The sequence below is a fragment of the Diorhabda carinulata genome, chromosome 4 (genome assembly GCF_026250575.1).
Source record: "Diorhabda carinulata isolate Delta chromosome 4, icDioCari1.1, whole genome shotgun sequence".
Classification (NCBI taxonomy): domain Eukaryota; kingdom Metazoa; phylum Arthropoda; class Insecta; order Coleoptera; family Chrysomelidae; genus Diorhabda; species Diorhabda carinulata.
In genome coordinates this window covers 19,119,183-19,139,376 of record NC_079463.1, presented here as the reverse complement: position 1 = coordinate 19,139,376, position 20,194 = coordinate 19,119,183, and the positions used below count along the sequence as shown (strand labels likewise).

The 20,194-nt window shown below is 29.7% G+C and overlaps 1 protein-coding gene across 7 annotated transcripts in view; it reads left to right on the top strand.

Moving 5' to 3' along the window:
• The first annotated feature begins 8,488 nt into the window (after nucleotides 1-8,488).
• Nucleotides 8,489-20,194, top strand: part of LOC130892796 (extended synaptotagmin-2-like) — a 122,145-nt gene continuing 110,439 nt past the window's right edge. For 4 of the 7 annotated variants that reach the window (XR_009059102.1, XR_009059101.1, XR_009059103.1 and 1 more), the window contains exons 1-2: nucleotides 8,557-8,836; nucleotides 14,560-14,638. Coding sequence is in view for 4 of the 7 variants with exons in the window: in XM_057798422.1 (XP_057654405.1) it covers nucleotides 14,582-14,638 (57 nt within the window). In the remaining 3 variants the exon portion in view is untranslated. Of the gene's footprint in view, nucleotides 8,837-14,559; nucleotides 14,639-20,194 lie in introns of all 7 variants that reach the window. The other 3 variants (XM_057798420.1, XM_057798421.1, XM_057798423.1) reach the window with 3 other exon arrangements.

The following is a 20,194-nucleotide window of genomic DNA, read 5'->3' as shown; positions in this document are numbered from 1 at the left end:
CCAGGTGTGAGAGTTGATTCATGTTTCAAAATTGTTTTTAAATTTAGCGAATTACGTGTTTTCACGATGAAACACCTATTTTTAAAAACAAATAACAACTTTATTAAGACAAAAATACAATATTAACTGAACAAAAGTTATTAAAAGTTTAACTCAAAATCTCTACCAAAATCTACACCAAAATCTGTGACCACAATCTAAATCTAAAATAGAAGTATATAATATAATGAAACAAATGCTGATTTTACAATTGATTATTTTATAAAAGTTCAACAGTTTCCAGGTCCGTAACTCCTCCCTCCTTAAAATTGAGAAACAATGGAATTGTTTGTCGGGTCCATTTCAATTTCTTCCATTTTGTTCGGTTTCAACTTCCTTCCAAGTCTTCTCAAGAAATACAGTATTATTAGTATAATGAGTATGATGGTTATGATGGTTGAAAGTGAACTAAATATTTCTAATTATTTAATTAGCTTCAGGTTCCTTCGAAGTCGATTTGGTTTAAATTCGGTATGTTTGATCTTCTAAAAATTTTGATTCTGATTTTGGTAATATTATTGATTTGCCCTTGCAAATTTGAATGTTATTTGAAAATGTTTCTTCTCTTATTTGGAATATGCAATCTTTAGGAATTCTGATTATTGATGGTTGAATTATTTCTAAATATTAGTTTGACGTGCATTTAGACAAAACAAGAATTTCGTTGTTTGTTATCTGTTCTATAATTGGCTCTTGGAGATTCTCTTCAGTGGTATAAAAATGTGTACGAGAGTGACCATTTAATATTTCTAGTGTGCAATTATCTCTTGATCTGATTTCTTGTCGACAGTCATACTTATCATACTTGAATGTTGAACATTCTTCTTTAATCAATGTTACTTGTGAAGCTTTTGCCAAGTAGGGTTGTATGGGAATAAGCATTTCATGATTTTGGATAACTGGGTATAGGTGATAAAATTCTGCTCTTTCAGGTTTTAATATAGGTATGTGGATTGCAAAAATGATTTTGGAATCGGAAAAGGTTACCTAAAAAATATAATACGTCAAAACATTTTCGAATTTGGTTACCTTTATAGATTGTATGTAAAAACTTTCTATTATTTCTTAACCAGAGATTACCGAACTATGAATAGAGTAATTTGGAAAATGAAATGCAATACAATGAAATTTTGAAAGTCTAAATTAATTTGAGAAATGGTACTATCAAAAGTTATGAAGTTATTTAAAGTTATGATTTTGTTTTATATTGATATGTGAAAATTTCTAAATTTTCCTAGAGTTTCTGCTGATTTTGCCATAATATTGATAGTGATTTATTATAGTGGTAAGTTTTTTCTGTAAAGATATTTGTAAATTGGTTTCGTGAATAATTTGTTTCTGATTCTGCTGTAGAATTGAGATTGTTTTGTCATATCTCTCTCTCTTCATCATCAGAAAAGCCATTTGTTCATTTTTCTTATGCCGTTTATAAGGCCTCCTCTTTTTGGTCTAACACGTGAATAAATCTTTTCTGCTTTTTGTCTAATGTATTCGATAGAATTTTAGCTTTCTAACATTTGCTCAACTAAACTATAGTATGAAATAGGGTTAGTAGCGTTACTTACTATTATGTTACTTTTTATGGTACTTATAAAAATATTGTCTTACTCTTTCTACTATCTCTACTAAATCTATATAATACACGAATGTGTGTTTAGAATTAATTATTTTACAGGATCCTAGACTGATGGACGGTAGGACCTCATTCAATTTGAATTTGAACATCTTCTGCATTTCATTTGAAGAACTAGGAATATCGTTGTTCTCGCAGTCAGCTTGATTTTCATTATTCTGTAACAATAGTGGGGAATTACCTTTTGGTTTTCTAATAATGTTTTTGTGATAGTTGCCTTTCTAGTTTCTAAAATTAGGTCGTAGTCCTCAATAATTTCCGCCTTTTTAAATTTTGGTAGTTTTTTGTCTCTCAATTTAGTTTTAGCATTTATCTCTTGAATTTCTTTATAAAGGTGTTTGGTGGCTTCTTTATGATTTTGTATATAGTGATCATTTGGATCAAAAGGGTCTGGACTGTCAATATGCCCTTTAATTATTTCAAATGGAGTGAACTTCGTAACAGAGTGATCAGGGGTCAGATCTTCATTTCTCGAATACATCGAAAATGTTCAATTAAGCTAGAATGTAAATTGCAGAAATCAATATTCTTGAATTCAGTACCCCAATCTGCAGTAATTTTGTAAGGAAGACCGTGATGGGATATATAAGTTAATAGATTATCGACGATGGATACGCCTGTTAAACTAAATCAATTATAGTTAAATAGGATTGATTAGAAATTTTGAATACGTCAATATGTATGTGTTCAAATGGTTTTGATGCTGTGGGAGTGAGATTATATTTGACTAATAGGGGATTCCTATCACATTTAATTTTTTGAGGTGTTTCGCAATTGTTCACAAAGTTTTCTAAATCTTCTGCCATTTTTGGCCAATAATATTTGGAACCGAGTGATGCTTTTAATTCGTTTATCCCTCTATGTTCCTTTCTAAATATGTGATTGTATTCCATTTTTTGTATTTGTCCTTACAATGTATAAATTTCAACGAATTATTTTTAAAAACCTTTTGGACGGTTACAATAAATGTTTTTCGGGACTTGAAGGTTCTCTAAAATATAAGGCATATAATTGTTTGGGATTTAGAAATTCCTTAACAAATTCGTATATACTCTGTTCTAAATTTCTTCGCGTAAAACAACAACTAAACGCGTATTTTCAAAATGTTTCTTCTTTTTTATTATGATTTAGTTTACTTCACTGTATGTTAATAATATTTGATTTTTATATAAGCTTAAAGCTTTATTACTGATAGGGATTTATAGGATGGGATTTTCTAGGAAAGTGGGAATTGTTTCCAAATCAGTTTCTTATGTCGCTAGATTTTCTTAGGGGGGTTTAATTTGAACATTCGACATTACATTAATCTTCTCATTATCATTTCTTTCATCTTCTAAGATATTTTCTAAGTCGAGCAATAGTAAATTCAATTTCTCTCCGGATTATATCAACGAGATCGTCAATATTAACATGGAATGATTCAGTTTCGAGAGCATTAAGGTCATAATTACTATTTATTCCTGATTAGCAATCTGCGGCTGATTTAAACTTACCTTCCAAATATTGAATTTTATAATCAAACTCTTCTAACTTCAGTCTCCATCTAACTAATCGTGAATTAGGTTCTTTAAGTAAGAATAACCATTGTAATGGTTTATGATCTGTTAAAATAAGAAATTCGCGGCCGAATAAATAGGGTCTGAAATATTTGCAGCCCCAAACAGCTACTAATAATTCCTTTTCTATCGTGGAATAATTAATTTCCGTGTTGTTAAGGGTTCTCGATGCGTATGCTATTGGGGCAGTACTGCTCCGATAGCATAATTTGACTGGTTCTGAGGTTAGTCGATTTTTACAAATATTAAAACAATTTACGAATTCTTGAGTGTGTTCAACTTTGTTTTCCTTTTCGTCATCGGAGAAATTCACATTTGTCCAATTGTGTCTTTAAACGGGCTTCTCTTAATTTGAAAAATACTTGTTGCAAATTTTTAATATATAACTGTAGACTTGTGCTAAAAATTATGATGTTATCCATGTACATCATACAAATTTTGATCTGAAGTTTTTTAAAAATTTCATACGCTGATTTTTTAAACCAAAAGGCATGCGAAGAAATTCGTAGTGGCCATTGTCGACACTGAAGGCTGTTTCTTTAATTGATTCTAGTGACATCTGTATTTGGTGAACTCCACTGGCTAAATCTAGAGTACTAAAATATTGTGCTCTACCTAGTGTATCTAAAATGTCATTAATTTTCTAAACGGGGTATCTGTCTGAAATTGTTTTTCATTAAGTTTACGATAACCAATTACAAGTCTCCATTTTTGACGTCCACATGTGTCCATTTTCTTGCTTACTATCTATATTAGTAAGCTCCATGGTGAATAGGAGGTTCTTATAATTTCTTTATCTAGCATATCATTGATTTGGCGCTGAATTTCTTCTTTATGTATATAGGGATAAATATAGGATTTTGTGTGGATGAGAATTTCGTTAGTAGTTTTTATGGTATGTTTAGTTTTTGAGGTAAAGGTTTGTGGATCGTCAGGTTTAGTAATGTTGCTTTATCTTCGTAATTTATATGATCGGTTCTTAGTAAATTATTTATATCTATTCTTTGTTTTTCATCCAGTTTCTGTTTTTCGTTTAGTTTATTGGTAAAGTTGAAATTATTATGAATTTCATATTGAGAGGATTCCAATCATTTTGCAGCAATACATTGATTTAGATTTACTGAATTTGTTTTCTGGTATGTTAGTAACTTCTACTATTGCGTAACTATTTTTTGCTTTTGTTACAGTTTTAGGGATATGTAATTCTCCTAAATGCATTTCCTTAACCAGAATTTCTCCATCTGTTGTGAAACTTAATTGTAGTACCGAAATCTATCAAATTTTCATTTCTATATGATCTAGTCCTAGTCAGTTCTTGTAAAAGGTTTCTCTCGTCGGTCAGAGAAACATTGTATTAAAGCTTCCTTTAATATATATGCTTTAATATTTTCTAATTTTAATTTATATAATTCCCAGTAAAAGCTACTGGTGGTTTTGAGCATGCTGTGGCCATATTTGATTTTACTTTTTTGTTTGACTCTGAACTCTCAATAGGTAAATTATTAAAAGATGTTAATGAATTTTCTAATTCATTCATATAGCAAATGAATGAATAGAAGTAACGTAATTATTTGAAATTAAAAATTATTCAAAAATAAAATAATATCTTAAAAAATTTATCTCTCCTAACTCTTGAAAAAAGGTAAGGAAAGGCAAGAAAACTTGGTACTTACAGAAGTTTGAAGTGTCTCAGCTACTTCCGGATTTTGGTCTCTCTACAGATTTTTATTTCTTCTTAACTTAGTCCTCCACTTCAGGATCTGCGCTTGAGCGTTGAAACACAGAGATCACAGAAAGTTTTTATCGACACGATGCCTACAAGTCTTTCCACAACCCGCACGTTTCCTATTGATTGCGCCAATTACGTGTTTTCACGATGAAACATTTTTTTTTTGAAATAGATAACAACTTTATTAACACAAAAAACAATATTAACTGAACAAAGGTTATTAAAACTTTAAATCAAAATCTCTACCAAAATCTGTACGAAAAAGTTATAAAAAATTCAACAGTTTCCAGGTCCTTAACTAGCGAGAACAAAATATCATTGGTAACTTACTTAGTGTTAGTGTTAGTGTCTCTACTGTCTGATTCACAGTACTTAACTAAACGATGTCCTTTAAATACCCGCAAATGAAAAAAAAAATCAAAATAGAATTGGAAAATTCCATAGATGCAGAATCAATTATAGTATAGATAGAAGTAAATTGCGACGATACAAATTAGATAAAGATATAATTCATAATTTTGAAGAAAAAACAGTCAATTATTTACAACAAGCAAGTAGTAGATACGTTAATGAACTATGTGTGAGATTTACGGAGATATCGATAATTTAATTTCTCACGAATGAAATCGGAAATAGTTTTCGAAACAATATTTCGAATCGAAACGTATTTTGGAAGAAAAGTTTGAAGGAGTTTCACTTACATTTTATACATAATATTTCAAGAGATTGGATTACTAGCCGAAATTTGAAAAAGCAGATCCAATAAATAATCTTCTGGAATTTTCTCCATGTAACTCGCCGCAGCATGCTTTATAATAACACCTATTTATGTGAGCAGATATTTTTCGCCATGAAAATAAGAAGAACAAACATCGTACAAGACTTACGGATAAACATCTCCAATGAATTCTTAAAATAATTACAACGAATGTTAACTGATATCAATGCGCTTCTGAAAAACTAGTTAGGTATCTGGATTCTCAAGTTGATTTTTCACAACCCTATAATATATACTAATCATAATCAAATATCTAAAATGTTATAATCATTCAGTACATTAATTTATTTGATTCTGGCCCGCTTACACATTATAAATTTAATATATGGTACTCTGCAAAAGTTTGATACCCCTGCTCTAACCCTAATAAAGCATAAAAACAATATTGATTCGACAGTTTCTATGAGAATTTTACTACGGCTTGAACAAATAATGTTCCAAAAAGATTATCAACTAGCCTTAAAAGCTTGCATTCAGTTAATACTTCAAATTTAGAAGGAAGTTTTTAATATACAGATAAAAATAACTCTTAAATTGGTAAGGTCACTATATAATTGGAACAATTAGGTTGTTATCAACAATCACCAGTTTATCCCATTACCTAACCGACATAATGCTTTTAAAATGTAAGTTATTGCGTTGTTTAAATATAATTAGAGTCGTTTTATAATCTTTACTTTACTTTTACTTCGCCATTTTGTGCTAGTCTGTACGAATATTTCTTCAAGACCTTAGCCAGAAATTTCAGTTATTATACGATTTATTTATTGACTATTTCACTACATACTGCATTAAAGTTATTTCATTTGGTTAATTTTAGGTAGGTAGCACGTAACATATTCACGTGTTTATTGAATTTTATTTTATAGCAAAAAAGTTTCCATCATTAGTGTCTGGCTCTGGATGACAAGTACCTCTCAAAGCCTGACGTCCACATACATTAATTTCAATCATCGAAATTCGCTCTTTTCAGTTTTCAGCTATTTGCGCTAAGTGTCCGCTGTCAATCAGCCTCGATATGCTTTGTTGAGATTTATTATACAGTCGTATGAAATGATTAGTCAATAATATAGAAATTATGCCTTCATATTTCCATTATTTGAGTGGCTGAGTAATTAATGATTTTAACATCTGATTAAAGAATTTACCCGCGCAATCTCTCGTAAAAAATACAAAGTATGAAAGTATATTGTCCTATACTTTGTGTAAGCCAACCAACCAACTTGTATTTGAGATTTTAGCTGTTTTTTATCGTCACTCACTAGAAAGTTGAATGTCATTTTTGGCATCCAGAATTTCAACAATGTATACTTCGAATCAACGTCAATTTTTGTGTTTGGTCCCGCATAATACCCCTATTCAAAATATACTGAGAATCTTCGTCAAAAGTTCCATGAAAGGCACTACATATACCAGAACTTATTTGCAGTAACACTGATTAGAAATTTGTTGACTTGTTGATCCGATCTGTAACAATTAGGAAAAGTACTAATTTAATTTTCCCTACAAGTTGTTTTAAATAAAAGAGAAAGACAATTTATAGAAATTGTTCCAATAGTTTGTTCAGAATCAATATTCAATATATAAAGGAAACAATCGCTTTCTACAAATTTTAGTATAAGGTGAAAAATGCGGAGTACAAACGAAGGTTTTATACATCAATCTTAGGGTCTATTATAATCTGTGTATGTCTCAGTAGTGTGGTGGGAAAATGAAAGGAAGTGAACCAAATTACTCTCATGGAAGGGGATACCAGCACTGGTAATAATCGAAGACTGGAGAACTACTGTAAAAGCACCAGTAGAAGCGACCCTAAGCCTTCAAATAATAATAAATAATTGTTCATAAAAAAACGCACTCTGATTGAGGATAAAATATTATGAATATACAATGATCCTGTAGAAAATGGGTAAAATATGAGGTAACAATAATAAAGGATCTATTATTTGAGAACTCCGACTATATCATCATAAAAACAAGCGTCAATAAAATGATAAAAATAAACATTTCTGCAAGAGAAGAATTATCGGAATATCGTTTAATAATTTCATCATTTTATTATTATAATCTTCTGATTTCATGTTGACAGTTTTATTAGATTTATCTGCTTTAAAAATTTTGAGATTTCTATTTTTGTTGATGAATTCTTTGGTTTAAGTTATATTTTGAGGTTTGATATTGCTTTCCAATTTGTTTTAGAAATTAGAGATAATATTATCAGATCTTATTTTATTTTGAGTTTCGTTATTTATATGATTGGTGTTGCATTCAATATTACATAAGATATTTGTCACAGGAAATTCTTTGTCACTGGAAATATTTTGTGCAAAATTGGGACCTAAAGATAAAACTTCTTTTACTTCATCTGTATGAGAGTATCCGTTAAATTCTCGACCCATTTTGATTTTATTTCTTTTCTATTTTCAGCAATAGGTTGTTGTATTAATATTAGATTATCAATTTTCTTAATATTTTTTTCTTTGCATTTATTAAAAAGTAATTCAGTTCTTTCTCGACATTTATCCTCAAATTTTTGAAAAGAATTAATCGGAATTACTTCATTTATTTCAACTGTTATGTTTTTTTAGCTTTTTCTAATTTTCTTATTATTGTTATTTCTAATAATTCTTGAAAAATTGATTTTTCATCAATTATTACAGAGATCTAAAATCAAGAACATTCAGAATATATATAACGTATATAATATTATAAACCTACTTTATATTCATACAAATAATACGATAGTTAAATATGTTAATGAATGGATATCAAGACCACACATTGATTTGATTAATTGTAGTGCGCTGGAGAGAGAGAAAAAATGGACATAAAAGTTGACTCAGCTCTCGTGGCAAGCGATCGTTGGGTTAAATTTTTAGTATGGTGAATACGTAGATGTGAAAATTTTACTACAGAGAACAGTTGGTTGTTTCAATTAAAATAATACAAATAATGAGAATTGTTAGTTAAAGTGTACAGTTGAGTTATTTTTATCATCAGTAATAGTGTTTGTTTCTATTAGTTGACTGTTTATTGAATGTTTGTATTGTGTATATAAAATCGAGGTTATATTACAGCAGTTTTGTTTGAAATTCTTTAAGGTAAGGAAAGGAATTTCTCTTGTGTGTTGCATATTTTTATTTTTATTGGGTGTATAAAAGAATGGTAACCCATAGGAATGGGTTTGATTGGTATACTAATGAACCAAATAATTTCAACCTTCTAAAATAATCTAACAGTAAGCCAATTTTCTTACAATTAGTTTCAATTTCCTATGTAGGTAAGTAAAAATTTATAGAATTGTTCAATTGATAATTATTTTGAACAAGATTACAGAGAAAGGGTGAAACCGATTATATTGTTTACATATCTTTGTAGTGGAATAACAGGGATGGATTCAGGAAAAATGAAAAACTTAACACGTGTGTTGAAATTTATACTAAACTGTTTTTGTTTTCATTTAAAGTTGATAATATTGCCATAATATATTAGCTTTTTCATCTTGTATCAAGAGCCTGCGAAAATTAAGGTTTTCATTATGATAAAGAAAAAATTATAGACATGAAAGGTCGAAAAATAATATTTTATTGAAATTCATCAATGTTGTATTACAAATTTATGCTTTGAATGTATATGTTTTTGGGCACAATGCAAATTCAGGCATTTGATAAAAAGCCTAGGCATTTTACGAAAAACCGGCAAAACTTAATTCTTTGAGCTTTCTTGCGTTATGACTTATTGTAGGCAATTTGACAAAATTCCGGCATAACAAGTGTGGGAGACCACGTATCTCATTTTGCATGGTTATTTTTAGACATTTTACAATTTTCCTGTTATATCCTAGTCACAATTAGAAATAAGAAATAGATTTATCAGTCACAGCTTTATTTCAAAAGTAATACATGAAAAAACATTTCTAAAATTACATAAATACTTGAGTGCATGAGTCTCTAAACAAACTTTTACTATAATGTGAAATACATATCAAACAAATAAACTCAATACCTATAATTAAATTCTCAACATAAAGTAAATATTGCAAGGGTAAAATATCTATTTATTTATTACTCGTTGTGGAGCTTCTATGCAACTGCCTGTCTTAATGTGATTACTCGATCAGAGACTTCAACTTCAACTTTGTTGAACGGCACTTTTGCTTCTAAGTGAACCGTATCGTTTATTACTTGCATAACATCATCGCGATTGTCACCCATTTTTCACCTTAAACACCTAACGAACTTTAAAACAATCGTACTTTTTTGTGGTTAGGTATGTTATTGTTGACGTGCAAATATAAAATTATCGTGATCATCTGTTTTGATTAACTCATATCCGCAAATTGTAAAATGCCTAAAACTATTTGGCCTTATTGTGATACATAGATTGCAACTTGTGTTTTGCCGGCATTTCACAAGTTGCATAAAATGATGTAGTAATAACGCAAGAAATTTCTCAGGATAAAGTTTGGCCGGTTCTTTATGAAATGACTAGGATTTTTATCAAATGCCTGATTTTGCATTGTGCCTACGTCATATATAGAAATTGGTATTCTATTCTCACATCTTCATAATAAGCACCATTTTATACAGGATATGTTTTTAGTGTCAACGGTTGATAACTGTTATTATGTAAATTATCTTAAAAATTTAACAATCAAAATTATATCTCAGTATCTTCCCTATTTGGAAAATTTTCCGATATCTGCAGGCAATTGTATATTTTGCTGATAATATTACGGTTATTCGCGTATTTGTTTTATTTATAATTTTTGCGAATACATCTGCCCCACCTCTCCATATGGATAATATATCTCATGTATTTTTAAAATAAGCAAAAAGAGCATCCCTAAGTTTTAAAGTTATCAGATTGGAAAAATATTACGTTATTATTTGGACGTGAGATCCACTCTATTTTTAGTTATAAAAATTATTGATATTTCAACTTTGTTAATTTTTCCGGTACATTAAATATAGAAAGGAGACCTACGTAACAATTTGAAAAAAAACAATTGAATATCATAATTTGACCAATTTTTTGAAAATCTTTAGGTTAGGTTATTCCTTTTCTTTGTTTCATTTTTCCAAATTTCCTTCAATTATTGCGCAGATTACCTAATAAGCAATCTATTAATAAAAAAATTTAATGTAAATATATTCAATAATTTCAAAAAAAATTTATAAAATGTATGCTTTAGCCCTTACGCACATCATTCGTTTTGATATCAAAGCCCGACAATTTTCCCAAATTTTCATCAACTATTGCAAATGATACTCAATAAGGAATCTATTAACAAAAAAATGTGATGTAAGTATTTTTTATAACGTAAAAAAATTTGTGTAAATTACATTTCCACGCTGACGCTCATCGGTCGTTTAGGTATCGAAACCCCAAAATAGTTCCAAATTTTCTTTAACTATTGCAAAGGACACTCAATAAGAAGCCTATCATTACATAATTCACATATATGTGTACACGTCACATATTTGATATTGGCACATTTTATTTCTTTGTTTTTAATAGTAATTTCAGCGTAATTTTAATAGTAATTTAATAGTAATTACTATATACACTCGACAATTCCAGGCATCTTTTTTGAATGGTATAATTAAAATGTATTACTTTTGAATCTGAGATATTTGTCGTATGTTGAACATGTACTATTATCTTTTTAAAGTAATAAGCCTTTTTACTGGAATTGACCAAAGAGTAAAAAAAAGTTAACTATATTCTTTTCCATATTTATATAAAGTGAACTTTATGAATTTCTTTATATTATAATTATAAAAAATACTTACATCACGATTTTCTTTTAATAGGTTCTTTCTTGAGTGTTCTTTGCAATAGTTACATAAAATTTGAAAAAAATTTGGGGCTGAATTTTTTTTTGACATTTTAAAATATACTTACTTCAAAATATTTTGTTCATAAGTTCCTTATTGAGTGTTCTTTGCAACAGTTCAATAGAATTTGAAAAAATTTAGGAGCTTCGATTTCAAATCGAACGATGCGCTTCAGGGCTCAAACTTCTTGAATTTTTTTGGCGTTATAAAAAATTTTGCATTACAATTTTTTGTCAGTAGGTTCCGTATGTGTTCTTTGCGATAATCGAAGGAAATTTTGTGGTTTCGATTTCGAAACGAACGATACGCGGCATCTTTTAAACGTAAACTTCATGAATTTTTTTGGCGTTATAAAAATAATCATCACTGTTTTTGGTTAATTGTTTTCTAATTAGGTGAACTTTTCAATAGTTAATTAATTTTTCTTTTTTTTGGGTCTTCGTTTGAAAATCGTGGAATATGTTCAAAAACACGCAAAAACTTTTTATCCACTTAATCCTCAATTTTCGGCAGTAAAATATGTAGCCTATTGTAATTTCATTATATGTCTCCTTCAGTAACATTTTTTGAAAAAGTTCGGTTCATTTCGTAAAAAAAATTCGTGGTAGATCCTTGGACAACTTCAGACTGTTAAAATAATATTTTTTATGTTCAAAAATAGGATTGACGTCACTTCCTAACAGTTACTAATTTTCATGTCTTCTAAAATCTGCATACCTACTACTTTGTCATCAAAAGTATTTTTTCTGTAGGCTATAATTACGATGATGAGAAGTGGGTAATGGGTTATTATGTATTAATCAGAACGTGTTTGCATGTTGACCTCAGTTTTATAAAATTTTTGTTATATCACTACATTAATCTTCCACTTACACCTAAATGGAATTTCTGGACTTAAGTGTATAGAATCAATAACAGAATAAAGATTAATCTAATTAACCCCGAACACATTATATAAGCAACTCAAAAGCAAACGCAATTCATGCTAAATAAAGGTTTTCAAACAGTAAAATTGGATAAGTTAACTGAATGTTTTTTTGCCATTGGAATAATGATTTTTCATTGTAGGTAATAATTGTTTTAAAACCAGAATATATTCTATGAATGTACGATCTAATATTAAATTACGAAGCCAAATTTGATCTTTTAATAAGTTCAAAGTAAATATTTTCTTCTAAAAATATACGCAAAAAAAAAACTAGAGGACTTTGATGATAATGTACATTCATTTAGACTGTCAAAGACAGCACCTGGATATACGAAGTGGATCACTAAAATTAAAGGAAATTTGATCATTTGAAATATTTTAATGTCATTATTTGCATTTGCGTCATGAATATATAGCAAAAACTAAGTAATCATTTAGAAATAAATATTATTTAATGATAAAACAAACCAACCCTTAAAGATTTGTCTTTTTTTATTTTAAATTAATTGTATGGTGTTATGAATGAGGCAAGGCTTTAAACAAATTCCGAATAATGAAATTCGAAATACGTATAAGCTCAATACACCAATATGCCTATGCGCTAACACGCACGAACCACGAACGTTGGAATCAAAATGTAGAGTATAATGTATGCTTTATACCTGTTATAAAGTATTATTTTAATTCCAAAAGTAATATTTGATGCAAAGACATGTCTATATATGTATTATTTATATTGTTATTGAATTTACTAGTTAAATTTCACGTTCTTAAGGCCGTATGCGGTTACAAGCTCCTGCCTGTTCCGTGAAATTAGAGACTATTAAAAATATGACTAGTAAAATTGTGAAATTATTGAATTTGATAATACTGTTTCTGTTATATTATGGGTATATGTAGGTAAATAAACAATGTTTAAAACCTAGACACTTTCCTTTATATAGAACTACCCTCTTAGGTATGAATGGAACAAATACGCACTAAAATAAATTACACAAAAATATGGAGTATCGTAATCTAAATATTACCAACCAGACTGAAACCGTTTTTGTTTATAAATCGTCAAGTAAATCGACAACATGAAATTAGTAGTATAGGCTTATTGGAAAATAATAGGAATTGTGTGTGTATGTGTCTTATTTTGTGATTTACGACATTCAACTACTATATTTTAAATTAGTAGTGAGGGCATTATGATCTCATAATAGAAAGTACAATTAAAAAAAAATAACAGTCAGATCAACTTTATTAAAACCGCTCAACACAAAAAAATATCACAAAGAAACGAAAATTCAGTAAATACGTACAACTGCAACCTAATCTTGATGGCCAAGAAAACTAGACATGGCGATCTAAAATTGATTAATCGATTGATTCCTCGGACCAAATAAATTTTTTAAATCCGTATTTTTTACTATTCAGTGAATCAGTGATTCAGTGAATCTTAAAAATCGACATACGATTTTTTTCTCTATAAAATGTACGCGTAATATTCGGTGTTGCCAGTTAAACGATTAATTATTCAACTCTAGCGATGGCTGTGTGTTTAGTGTCCGTGAAAAAGTAAATTTCTACATATAATAATACACTTGGAAAGGGCATAAGCGGAAACATTGTCGCAGGCAGATGTGCACTTAAATTTTGATCTTATACTGACAACAACTCAATTCATTATCATGTTCACTCAATAGCCGTGATATATATGAGTATCGTGGGATCATCTATTTCTTGTTAGCGTCTTTTTCCATTGCCAGCAACATCACAAGTGATAAACAGAACCGCTAGGATCCAAGTAGACTTATTATCGGATTCTCTGAACTTTAAAATCTTAGATTTTACTGATAAGACATCGCAGAGATTGATTTCATCATGGCATTTTTCTTGTTTTTCATAAAATGAATCCATTGTAAATACAAATTTAAAAAAAATCGATTTTTTAGAAATCGATCTTTTAGTCCTCGATTTTTTTATGAATCGATTCATCAGGTTGCGAATCAATTTAAAAATCGATCTTTTTCGTCTCCATTAAATAAAAACTAATATACATTCCTTTCAGATGACTATGATTATTAGCAAACATGGCAGTAACAAATGACAATACATTAGAAAAATCATCTTTTAGAATAGCAAAACGGGTAAGTGGAAATACTTAATATACGATTGATAAGCGAATGCGATTACTGTCCTATTCATACAAATTCGAAAATAAATAACCGATTAATTTTGTTACTTCCGATTCTTTGAGATTGTCTCTCAAAATTTGCACTCGCCAAATCACGTAAAAAATATGTTCCAACGCTTTTTACAAGTTTACATTTTTTGTGTAACTATCTATAATCCAGTTAAAATAGATAAAAATAATGGGATGGCCAACCTCCGTGCCACGTGAAAATTATTTTTTAAATATTTAACATGCCACAATAATATTTCATTTGAAATGTGGTGAAACTATACGTAAATGTAATTGAATAAACAAATAAAAGCAATTTTTCTTAAAACACTTTTTTATTAATTTTTTAATATTTAATTAATTATTAAATTTTTAATGATTTTTGTTGCTGTACACAAGATGATAAAGAATTAATATCTTTTTCATATTTAATTAATTTCAACAGTGCGACCCATCTGTCATTCTAATCCTTTATTTATTTATTATAAAATTAAATTCTAAAAACAGAGATTGATATAAATATTGATAAACTTGCCGTTGCTAAATTTTTAAACGAGCCAGGAATAGAATTCCATGTAGTTAGAATTTCATCTTCTGCAATTTTATTTATTTTATCCAATAATCGATTACTTTCAATGATTTCTAAATCACTACTTGAATTAACAAATTTTTGGTTCCATATGATGCTAATTTAATTTCTAATTCAATAAAATCTAATTACTAAAAGACTTTAAAATTAATTTTTCAAATGGTATTGTATTAGAATATAATTTTTTTTAAAATATATTAAAATTCTTTAAGCTGCGTAAATCTTGCAGAAAATTCCTTATATAGGGATTGAATCAGTATTGGAAATTCTTCTGTTAATGAGTCTCTCTTTGACAATCACTTTCAGAAAAAAAATTTTTTGTATTCAAAAAATATGAATTTGTGAGAATATCACAAATCTGTAATTTGACGTCAAAACCTATAACACCTAGTACTTTCATATTTAATTTATTTAAGTGAGAGCATGAATCAACAATTTACAACTACAACATTCTAAAAATCGTTGGAATCCTCATTTTTAACCTATTTTGGCACTTATCGGTGAATAACGCAATGGAAATCAAAAAGTGTGTATCCAATACTATTAGTAAATAAATTGTTAAATCCATTGTCCCGTCCAGTTAAGCTACAGACTCCGTCAGTGCTAACTGACACAATTTTAGAAGGACATTTATTTCTCTTTTTTCCAATACATCTATAATTGCATTACAAATGTCTAATCATTTTGTTGTTGTTAATGTTGATAAACGTATTAACTATTTTTTAATATTGTTTTAAACAAAATAACGTACAAAAATTGCTAAGCGAGCAGAGCCTGTTAAGTCGGTAGATTCGTCAAGGCAAATGGATATAAAATCGCAAGACTTTAATTTTTTCTTGAAAATTTACTTTTTCTCCCATAACCAAAATTCTTTTTACTGTATTCCTATTCCACTTCTAGTGCAGCTGTTGGGCAAGATTTATGGCCCAGGTGACACATAAACAAGCCTGTCTTTGTACCTTTGAGAGGTTGTTCCTCGTGTTGTTCAGGCTAGTTCTAGTGCTCCAAACCACTGCCTCATATGTGATGATTGGTCTCACAATTGCCGTGTACATCCACCATAGGATCTTCGGGTCACAACACCAATTCATCCCTGCACATTTTCTGCATTAGGGCTTTTGTGGCTTTGTCTTTTTCATGTTTGTTCCAGAAAAGTTTATTGTCTAGTATGAGTCCCAGATTGACATTTAGCACTACTGATCGACACCACCTTTTTCTATAGTTGAGTCTTTTTTGAAATATATCACAGAGTATAATTTCGAAACATCTTTTTGCGTAGGTGACTATGTCGTCTGCATATCCTTGACAAATTATACCGAGTTCCGTCAACCCGCATAATAGTTCATTTACTACATAAGTGGGAACGCAATTTCCCTTTGTGGGCATTCCCTTTGCATTGATTAAAATGGTGCTTTGCCCTACTTTCTGCTGTTTTTGCCATACATCTGGAGGTTGCCCTATCTACTCCTCTCGCATCTTATGCTCTTCTGACAGCATCGTGCGGAGTATTCTCAAAGGCGCCTTCTATGTCTAAGAAAGCACATACTACGTTTTATTTGTTCGTCGGAGAGTTTTGAATTCCAGTTGTCAATTGTACCAGTGTAGTCTGCGAAATTTGCCTGTTAGATATGCAAATTGACACGAATTACGTTACTGAACTTCGAGAAGGCGTTTTTAAAAAACGAATTACACGTCGAGAAACGTTTATTCAATACATTGACAAAACAGAATCTGAATTTATTACAGGTTTACAATATTTATATGTTTTACAAAGTGCCTCGTCGGCGTTATACAATAAAGCTTAATAAACAACGTTCATTGACGTAACTCCTCCACCCTAAGAGAGAACTATGGGGATGGACCAGAGTCCGGCATTAGAGGAAAATTTTTCAAAACATCTTCGCTTGTTGTCTCCCTTTCGGGTTGGTTCTTCTTTCTTCTTATTCTAATTATTAGGTATATAACGCAGGCTGTAACTATAAGATATAATAAAATTGAATAAAAACTTATACTTTGAAAATGAATGGGTAACGAGTTTATCTTCTCAGCTGACTTTTTATCTTCTTGAATAGCACTCATGACATTGTTAATTTCGTTAAGATCAATTGAATCCAAATGCACAGGTTTCAGGTTAGCATTATCTGGAGTAAAATTTCTTGTATGAATATTTAATTTGGGTAAATCAATTCTTTTATATTTAGGCACTCTGGATTTAAAAGTTTTTAGATGAAAGTTGTTTATTAAAATGTCATATTCTTTGTTAAGTTCGATTAGATAACTACCGTTCACAGGAAAGTTTGTAATGTCTTTGTTGCAGTTTTGTTTGACTATAACGCTATACGGGGTAATCACAATCCAATGGTCGGTTTCTAATTTCTGAATTTTGACTTCACTAATGGTAGACGGGATATCTCGGCGATTATAGGTAGATTGAGAATATTTCAATAACTGGACTTCGCAAGGAGAGTTACTTGATATTGCTCTTCTTTATAGTCCTCGGCAGATGAATTCTTCTTTAATTATTTCTTGACATTCAGAGTTCGTAGAGGCATAGTTTTGCTCATTTAAAAGGAGAAATTTGGATTGGGGTAGTATGAGTTTGAAATTTTTGTTTGAAGGTGTAGGTAAGGGGTAAAGGTGATAGTAGTTACATTCAAGAAACTCTACAATCGGTACTTCTAATATAAAAGTAATACTATTATATTTACTGTAACTTTTAACTTTGATAATTTTTTCATATAATAAGATATTATTCAACGATGTTTCAAATGGAAACTTGTTATTCTCATCAATATTTTTCTTAACTGATATTATCTCTGAAAGTATTTCATGTGGATTTGCTATAGAATTGTGGAAAGTATTCATTTTTGCGAAGCTTATAGCTACTTCTATTCTGTCGAGTATGTCATAGATGATTTGAAAACTGGTCGAAAAGTGGGAAACAATTTGTTCAATTGAAAAGAAATGGTAAGTTTCTATCATTTCCGTTCTCATATTCCTCAATTCTTTTTGTAAATCATTAATACGTGAGCTCAATATTTCTTGATTGCGGGATAGTATTCTGGAATTATTTTCGAATGATTTAATAGATGATTCTAGTAATGTAATTTGATGTGTAAGTAATGTTTTGATATTATTCTGATTATTAGATAAGGTTTCGATAGCTTCGTCATATCGGATTGCATCTTCTTGATCTAAATTACCTAAATTTTATTGCTGAGCCAATTCCGTCAAAAAGAGATCGTTTCGCATGTTTTCCCCATAATGGGTTTAATTGTTCTATTTGTAAAGTGATTTTATTTTCTATTATTCGAATTATGTGGTAGGAGTTATCAAAGTACTCTGTGAAGTTGAACATGCTAGGATGATTTGAAAAATAGTCGTATAGGTTATCATATTGGTCCTTTAAATTTAGAAAGTGATCAGTTATATTTGTAATGTCATAAACATATATGAAAGTCCAAAAGTCGGTTTGTATATGAGCAGTATCTAGTCGTAAGGGTAGGAGGCCAGGATTATCGTTTAGGTTATGGAATTTGGGTGCATCTAGTCTTCCTTCAGCGGTCCAAAAGAGGAAACTGAAATGGGAGGTTTTTTTAGTTCATTTATGTGAACAATTTCTTTATGTGCTTTAAGTTTTTTATGTTTAAGTAATTTTTCAGAAATTTCAACACGATTTCTGTCAAGTATTTGAGTAATTTCGAAAGGACCTAGGAAACGTTTGTCTTTTTTATTTCGTTTTTTGGGATTATGCTTGTATACAATTTGACCAATTTTGAATTCACTATTCGAATCACCGTTAGTATTTCGTTTTTGTAAAATTTTTTCCTTATTTGTTTTTAATTTTTCTTGTACATCTTTATAAACATATTGTAACTTTGTTCGATGATTGTCTACATAGTCATTATAGAAAGTTTGGGGTATAAAAATTCCGTTTGGGTTTCTAGAATCTGTATGAGCAAAGGTTAGTTCAAAAGGGGTGAAATTTGTAGAAGTGTGTATAGAACCCTATTATTGCGTAATCCATTAAATCATCTTCGTCGGGGTAAAGTTCTCGTAGTATTCGAAGATGTTCAATCAAGGTTGAATGAATTCTTTCAGCTATGGAGTTGGATTCATGATGACCAGTTGTGGTGAAATGCATTTTAATTTTGTGTAATGCCAAAAGTTCTTTAATAGTATCGTTATGGAATTCTGTACCTTTATCTAAAACAATTAATTGTGGTACTCCGATTGATGTAAAATATTTTATTAGAGCTTTACTTATAATAACAGCTGTTTTAGAAGGAATGTGCATTGCTTGTGCGAATTTTATGAATGCATCTGTTAAGGTTAGATAAGATTTTCCGTTGTAAACAAAAACGTCGACGTGTATAATTTGGAATGGTTTTGATGCAGTTTTGGTTAACATTAGCGGAACATAAGGTTTTTCTCTAGCATATTTATTTTTCTGACAAATTGCGCTAGAATTAATGTAATTAGTAATCGATTTTTTCATATTTTTCCAATAGTAATTTATTTTTAATTTTTCGAAGGTTTCTTGAATTCCTTTGTGTGTGGTTTTGCTTTCGTGGTAATTTCTGAGTAAAAGGATCTGTTCTTCTTTATCTGATACCGTATTTACTAATTTAGTGCATTTGATAAGTCTTGGTTGATTTGAGGAGAAATGTTTCGAATAAACTCTATTAAAATCATGATACATGTTGTCTTTGTTAAAATAGAGATAGAAGATCTGTGTTTTCTACTAAAAATTCGAATATAAAACGTTCGTTGTCATTTTCTGGAATTTTAACTTTCGTAATCTTGTGATTTTCGTATGTATCGTGAGAGATGTCTAGTTTTTGATATAAATTTGGATATACTAAAATTTGGTGAACTTTGTTATTAATAATTTCATCTAATATAGGAATTCCTTGGTTAGTGGTTTCAAAA